The 8,423-nt window shown below is 38.0% G+C and overlaps 1 protein-coding gene across 1 annotated transcript; it reads right to left on the bottom strand.

The window, feature by feature from the left end:
* Nucleotides 1-3,059: 3,059 nt before the first annotated feature.
* Nucleotides 3,060-6,368, bottom strand: LOC103967427 (protein TRANSPORT INHIBITOR RESPONSE 1-like). The gene is made up of 3 exons (XM_048586822.1): nucleotides 5,659-6,368; nucleotides 4,062-4,554; nucleotides 3,060-3,913 (listed from the first exon to the last, which is right to left on the bottom strand). Exons 1-3 carry the CDS (start codon nucleotides 6,120-6,122, stop codon nucleotides 3,116-3,118), a joined length of 1,755 nt encoding a protein of 584 aa, XP_048442779.1. The 5' UTR covers nucleotides 6,123-6,368; the 3' UTR covers nucleotides 3,060-3,115.
* Nucleotides 6,369-8,423: the final 2,055 nt, after the last annotated feature.

Raw genomic sequence — 8,423 nt, 5'->3', positions numbered from 1 at the left:
TGAGAGGTATGCAAGTGAAATTTGTAAAGTTCTAAAAAGACTAAGCAACCGTTACGTCTCACGCGCATGTTAATCTAAGTAATTTTGGTAATAAAAATTTGACAAAGACAAGTGATCCATGAACTGTAACAATTTGTCAACTTCACTAAAATTATCGTGTCCCGATCTCGAGAATACACTCAAAACTCCTTATTGACGTCAAAACATTTAGTGAAACAACCTATACATAGAAATTCACCATAACTCAACGTCAAATATACACGAGAGAATCCGCAGGTAAACTAAACATCAAATTAAACTATGAAATAAAACAGGGTCAAAGAACCCTACTTTGTAAGCATATTGCCCACAACTACACCACTCCAAATCTCTCTTCTATGGTCATAATTTGTCACTTTGCTAAGTGAGGACCACACAGTAAAAAAATGTGCCGATTAAGAACTTGGATTCCGACAATTTAAACCACAAACGCTATCGTGAAACTTCTTCCAAATTATACATACCAAAATCAAACTTTGACCTTATTGTTTTTATTCTTTTGTTTTGTGTTCTGGCTTCGTTTTGTTCTTTTAAAACTTTAGGTCAGTCTTCAGTATGTGGTGGGGTTGAGGGTGTCTGTGTTATGTTGTTTTCAATCTATATGACCTTATTATCTCTACTGTGTATTATGAGGTAAAGAACTTCTCCAGATTTCTGTGTCCAGAACATGCAGATTCTAAAATTTGGACCACTCAATTTAAACATTGCATTTTCCATAGCTCATCCTATTAGTCTACTTCACATAAAACAAAGTCTTTAAATAGGCCAAATTTTTTAATCCAGATGTTCTAAACACAAAGATTCGGAGACAATTGCAACTCTTTAATATATATGCGCTCTCTCTCTCTTTCTCTCTCTCTCTCTCTCTTGTTAGATTATCATATTATTATATTATATTTGGAAATTTTGTTTTGTTTTTTTAGGGTAAACTGTCATTTGGCCCCTTGAAGTATTACTCCAATTGAAATTGACCCCTTGAACTATTTTTTTGGCAAATTAACCCCTTGAACTATTTAAATCAGTTAATTAACTGCTTGTCGGTAGATTCCATCCACTATTTCGTCAAATTCAAAGGAAAATTAGTGTTTGCTTCATCAATTCTTACTTGTCAACTATAACCACCAATGAACTTATGATATTTGAAAACAAAATAATGTGTAATGATAATGTGAGATGGTCTATTAGGTAAACGTTTGGTTTTTTTTATATTTTCTCATCATTCTATATGTTTTTGAATTTTTCTGTCTATTATGTCAAAATTTTATTATTAGTTATAGCTAACAAGTAACAATTGATTATAAAATGAAATTGATTCTGCAATTTAACAGTAATGAGTTAATTGACTGATTTAAATAATTCAAGATGTTAATTTATCAAAAAAATAGTTTAGAAGATCAATTTTAATTGAAATGATAGTTCATAAGTTCAAATCATAATTAGATAGCTGACAAGTAACAATTGATTATAAAATGAAATTGATTCTGCAATCTAACAGTAATGAGTTAATTGACTGATTTAAATAATTCAAGATGTTAATTTATCAAAAAAAAAATAGTTTAGAAGATCAATTTTAATTGAAATGATAGTTAATAAGTTCAAATCATAATTAATTCTTTTTTAAGTAATTGATATTAATTAGTGTGGCCAGGCGGGAGGGAGGGGACTCGGGGAGGGCTATCTGAGATTCTGATGTTCAAAGGAAAGGGAGGAGAGAGAGAGCGCGTGAATGAAGCAAAAAGTTGTGGACGCCATCCAATGTCACCGAATCTATCACGTGGCTCTACAGTCAAGTCCCTCTCTCTCCCCTCCCTTTCTCTCTCCTTTCTCTCTCCCTTCTTACCCAATAAGATAGGAGACAGATTGTCTGCCCTCCTGTTTGGATGCCCTTTCTATTCCTTCTTATTTGTGCGGTTACGGTTAAGCACGTCAACATTTTATATTTATATTATTTTTTGTCTTATTATCTTTATTAAAATAAATCAATATAAAATGTTGACGTGATTTAACCGTGGTCGTACAAAATAGAAAGAAATGAAAATGACACCCAAACATAGGGCAGACGATCTGCGAGAGCAGGTTGAAGAGACCATTTACCAAAGGAGCTTGCTTTTTCTTACCCAACTCCCTTTCTTCTAATTTTTCCATTTACACAAGAGAAGCTTACCAACATTAGGGTTTTCACTTTGTCAATTGGTTTGACATACCGTCACAACATTTCTTGTTTGAACGCTCTTCCAAGTTTACACTTACACCAGAGACATCACTTAACAATCCATTTGAGATATCTTTACAGTGACTAAATAAACCTTTGCAAGAGCACATACTTGGGGCAACTCTAACGTTGAGTAGTGTTTGCATGGAGTCGAATGCGATCAAAATAGGTTTATACTTTCTTGAAACGTTCCCTATGAACGACGTGATGAAAGCGTTGCTACCAAACTAACCTAAATTCAAAATGCTACTGTAACATTATCTCGATTGACAAGAGATAGCTCCCGAAATTAATCTCTCCCATCAAGGATAAGCTCCAAGAAAGAAACAAAGACGCATCAACATTACAAACAGTACAATGGATGAAAAAAGGTTATGCGCAAAAATATGAAGCTTTATTTGCTGAGAAGGCTAATATTGATACATTTGGGTCCGCATGGCAATTACTTCCTGTTGAAAAATAAAGAGCCACATAACAAAATGCATAAAAACATAAGCACAAGTCTGCATCTGCTAGCATACAAATGGTGGCTACGCAGAATCGAAGAAAAAAATGCACCTCTGTTCAGTTCAATACATTACAACAACAGGAGTTTCGAGTTTTGAATCTTTATTAATCGCTAACTGGTATCCCATAGCTCAGCCAATGGTAAAACGATGGCGATCGAGCTCTCGAGCCTCTGTATACCTCTCCTCCCTACCCCCGCTGCCTCACGCTCCAATCAGAGCTGCATCTATATTAAGCTACCGTACCAATGAAATTAAATGCGAAACAATTTAAGTACCAAATATTAAGCGTGTACCTGCCGCCATCCATCCAGTACATCCAAAAGGTTTGAATCGTGGGATTCGTCCATTTCAACATTCAAGTAATCCTCAATGTCGAATCTTTATCCATGGTCCATACAAAGCCAGGCATGTCAAACCTAGGCCCTGCAACCGACCTATAGATGTAGAGCTTCTCAACGGGAGAGTTCTCCGGCCTGGATTCTGGGTGTCCCCTCTCATCAATGACTTCCACATTAAGCCTCGGTAACTTCTGGCCTAGCAGCTTACATGCTCCATAACTCACTGAGCAAGAAGACATCCAAAGGGATCGCATTGTCTCCAGCTTTGCAGCATTGGCCAAAAGAGCCTTGTCACCAAACGGACAGTCCCTGATCTCCAGCTTACGAAGATTATCACACCCAGACAATATATGATGAAGCCCCAAGTCACTATCTCCGGCAAAGGCTACAGACAGCATCTCCAAATTTTTACCATAGGTTCCGATATAATCAAACACTCGATCAGTTAGTAGACCAGAGATGGACAATCGCCGGAGATTCTTGCAGTTCTCAACAATGGCCCCAAAACCCACATCAAGAGGCTGAAGGGTCTGGTAGTCAGGAATTTTGGGCTCAATTATACAAAGACGAAAACATGTAAAGTTCGGCTGATTCCTAGCAATGGTGATTAATGCATCATTGGACATTTGCCGGCAGAAGTACAGAACTGAGCGGAGCTTTGGACAGCCCTCAGAGACAGATACGAGGCCCTGCTCTGTCAAGGAAACATTTGGTTCCACCACAAATGGATCTGAAGGGAACACCCTTAACTCTCGTAGATCCTTGCAAGATTCCGCCAGGGCATTAAGGCCAACGTCTTCAATGTAATCCAATACCTGTAGTCATGTCCTTAATTAGCTACAAATCCGAATTACAATTAGAACATATTTGCATCTGTAAGCATCCAACCCTTTAACCCTCAGAAAAATTAAAATTTAATTAAACTGACAGGAGACTGAAAACATTACATAAAAAAGGACATACCCAGAGGCGCTGCAGATTCGGGCATTCGCTAACAAGCTTTACAAGATCCGGGCTTTGAATATTGGAATAACTCAAATTTAGTGATGTTAGCCCAGGGCAGATAGAATAAATAGCCGTAAGATACGGTGGTACCACATCCCAAAATCCAGATAGGCTCTTGAGTTCCTTGCATCTTGAGAAGGCACCTGATAGGATTGTGAAGATATCAGGCCGCAACTCAGCCGAGTACGCCCCTGTGCCTAACTGAGTCAGCCTAGGTGCCTGGCGAAGTAGATTGGCTAGCCTGTCAAGAGGCACAGAACGATTGAGCCGGAGACTCCTCAGGTTGGGACACCTACCCACCAGGCGCTCCAGGGCAGAGAAACTCAACTCAGACCCTAGACATGCAATGTTGAGGGAAACAAGTGATGTGTACGTATCAGGAAAATGGCTGAGCCAATGCCCACTCAGGTCCTCCACATCACTCTCATGCAAGTCCAGCTCCTGCAGATTCCTGCATCAGCAAAGCGAAAGAGTGCATCCATAAGACAAGGTATATCTCACAATTTAAGCCAAAAAAAAAATGAAGAAAAATTTACTAAATTAAGCAATTGAATAGAACAAAACAAGACTACCTACAAAAACTAGATTACCGATAATAATTAGCAACTCATCAAATGACGGCAACTAGACTTCTAAATTTGTTCAACTTTTCCACAAACTAAAGTTTACAAAAAAAGTAAGTTTTCTATTTTTCACTGAACCATCACCACCACACAAAAGTTCACACTTCTTTCCAAACCTAGCATTCTTACAAGTAAAAAACATCACCGCTACGAGTAATCTCCCAAAAGCAAAAGCAAAAAAAATGAGAAACTAGATCAAAAAAATCTTCGAGTAGCAAAGAAAAATAGAATCTAGTGGTAAGAAAACAAAAGTAATCCACACAACATCCAAAATTTTGAAAACAACCTCACATCCACGGTACTCCATATCAAACAAAGTAGCCCAGATAACAAGAAAGTAAAAAGTAACCCAATTGATCTTGACTGGATTTTGCAAATTAACCATTCACATAACAAGAAGTCCCCACTCAGATCTATCAGAACAAAAGCAGAAAATAAATAATTCGGATCCAAGTATGGTAACCAACTGGGACTACCCAAACCTGGGAAATCAAATCCTGCAAACCACCAATAAAGGCAACAATGTGCAGCTCAAAACCCACCAAATCAGATCTCTTTACACACATTTACAGACTCAACACTCCTCACAGAGCAAACATGTTCAAATACAAAATCGAGGGCAAGAAATTGAGCATTTTTAAATCATGGGTGTTCTACTATTCGAGCAATCCCAGTTCATGTGCTCGTGCTGTAAGAGTAGAGTCCAGAAATCTCACCCAACAAAACTCGAAAGATTCAAACTTTAATGCTTTCGAACTCTTAAATCATCCTCAGCAACCAAAAGGAACCCACAAATTGTTCAAATAAACAAAGTAAGATAGAAACTAATCGAACCCGAAATTTACAGCTAAAGTAACACAGAACAAGCAAAGCTCAAGCTTTCATTTCCCAAACACACTGCAAAGCAAAGATACAGAAGCAAAGCGAGAAACCTGCAATTGGCAGCAATGGCGGCGAGCCCGTCAGTACTGAACCCCTCACAGGACGAAAGCACGAGGAGCTTGAAATTCTTGAAGGACTTGGCAATCAGCTCCAAGGTCTCGTCGGTGACGACCATCCTCTTGAGCTTGATCTCTTCGAGCCAAGGGTAGGCGCTGGCCATGGCGGCGATCCAGGGGTACACGTACCCACCCCAGCCGTCGGGGACCAGATTGAAGTCGGCGAAGTGAGGCTTTCCCTTGAGCTCGATGGATCTAATGTCCGGGAACCGCCTGATCACCATCCTAGGGCTGACAGCGTAGCAGTTCCCGATGAAAATCCGCCGCCTGCACCACCGTTCGATCTCGTACCACGACTTGCACACCGTCGAGATCGAGTTCCGGTCCTGGTCCGTCTGTATGAATGAGAACACGTGCTCCAGCACCTCCTCGGGAAACGAGTTCGCCATTTTCGGCATTTCCCGCAGCTCAATCTGGTCCAAGAGCACTAAAACGACGTCGCTCTTCCGACTTCTCTGGATTCGAAGCACCTGGAGAAACAGCGAAACAGAGAAGGAGAGACGAAGCAGGGGGAGTGAAACTGCGTCGTTTAGATTAGATCTGAGACTCCATTAACGAGCTTATTCGTTGCAGAGTTGCAGAGGAGAGAGAAAGTATAGAGAAAGAGAAGTGAGAGAGAGAAAGAGAAAGAGGATAAGGATTTTATGTTGAGCTGGAGTGAGGTTAGATTTTAACCGGGGTTAAATATAGTGGTGGGGTTCTGTGCGACTGATGCTGGTTAACGGTTGAGATGACAATACCTGTGGGGTGGGAGTTGAGAGCCGTTGGATTGCGCGGTGGCAGTGGGGTGGTCTTATCCGCTGGGCGACCAAGTGCAGCCGCAGAAAACGGGTGTACGCAAAGGGGGTGGAGCCCGGGGGGTGTCTTAAGGCAAACGAAGATTTTGGAGTACAAATTATCTGTGGAAATAGGGCACAATTCCTTTAAATCTTATAAACGTCACGTTAATTAATAATTTTATCTTGTTTATTTGTTGATTGAACACGTGTTCATGTGGTTTTCAAAATGCGACAAATAATGTATGAAACCTACGTTAATTAACGGTTTCACTTTTTGTCAAACTGATTTTATTTCATTTGTTGTTTATTGAATTCATCACGCGTCACATCATGTGATATTGAATTGTAGTACAAATATGTTTAAGCCTAATGGTATTCGAGGGATTGAATTGGGTTGAATTATATAATAGATCAGTCTTTGTTATCTATCCATTACGTCTAACTTTTAAGTGGAGAACACCACTAATTTGTAATGCAATTGGTCGTTGCATGACTATTTAGAACTACAAAACTAATACGTTTGTCAACATATTATGTAATACATACTTGTCTCGAATGCAATACTAGGGTTCGCTCCAATTATCTCTTTTTCTTATACAAGGAGCAATGAAATGGTGGAATCGAACTCTTATAACATAAAATGTACAAGTATGAATACCACTCTTAACCAATCAGGTAACACTGTAACCAATTATCTAGGACAAGATGAAATAGGGTTGATTTTCTTTTTTTTCTGTAACATAACATGTTGTCTAGCTGGATAATCAAGCGCTCTACCAAATTAAATAGTACTAAGATAATTTAAAACCAACCCAAATTAATCTTCAATGGGAGGTAGGAACCATCATACAAAACCAATCTATGGAGTTGTGTTAATGGAAGCATATAGCACCAAACTTTGTTTTGCATGCAAAGATTAGATGGGTTATAAGCCATTTTTTCAATTTTTGGTACACGTCTTAACCTACTTTGATTTCTTAATTGGATTGTTTATGTCAACTATAGTTGAAAAAAGAGACAAAATTTGGGTTTTCTTTCTTCCGGAGATTATTAGACGAGACATGCTATTGGAAGTTCAAAAATACATCGTCGCCGTCAACTGTTTAATAGTCATACTATTATCACATGGAATTACTTATTTACGTGTTATGATAGAGGTGAAAAAGATGATTGATATATTAAGTAAAATAAATTCATGTGTTATAATATAAGTAAATTGGTAATCGATCATGTACTGGTGCAGAAAATGGACGGATGTATATTGGGGCCAAGGTGGTCCCAAGACCACCTGGAGTTTGAAAAATATACATATGAAGGTCTTCTGAGGACTCTGAATGTTTGGTAAAAGTCTGTTTTGTGCTAAACAAGTGTTTGATGTAATCTCTACTAACATATCTTGACAATTGCATTGACAATACTCAATAATACTCAACAATTGCATCGACAACACTAAATAGATGACTCATCAGATTGCTCCAATATATGAAAGATATTGGCATATGCACAATATAATTTGATTGACGACAACAAGTCCACCAAGTACTTGACAAAACTGTCTCAGTGAATAACTGAATCTATTTTTTGCGCTCTATTTATATCTAAAAATCTAAAATTTTTAACACTGATCCCCAAAATTTGAATCTTGAATCCGTCATTTGTGTAAAACACCAAAAATTCATTTGCTTTTAAGAATACCTACATATAAAATAATAATGCTAATAGTATCCTTACTTATTAGTGAACTTTATCGAAAAACTCCCGGTACTGTTTTTTTTAACGAAAAATCATATTTTTACATTAAAAAATCAATTATGATATTATTTATTTTACCATTTATTTTATCCTTATCGTTAAAACTTAAAATTTTCAAATTGTTTTCATTAATTTCCTTTACTTATTATCCAACCAATAGAATGGTCA

This window comes from the organism of the source record quoted next, unplaced genomic scaffold (genome assembly GCF_019419815.1).
Source record: "Pyrus x bretschneideri cultivar Hongxiangsu unplaced genomic scaffold, Pyrus_bretschneideri_v1 Contig25, whole genome shotgun sequence".
NCBI lineage: Eukaryota > Viridiplantae > Streptophyta > Magnoliopsida > Rosales > Rosaceae > Pyrus > Pyrus x bretschneideri.
The sequence above is the reverse complement of the archived record's forward strand: the minus strand, read 5'-3'. Positions and strand labels throughout refer to the sequence as shown.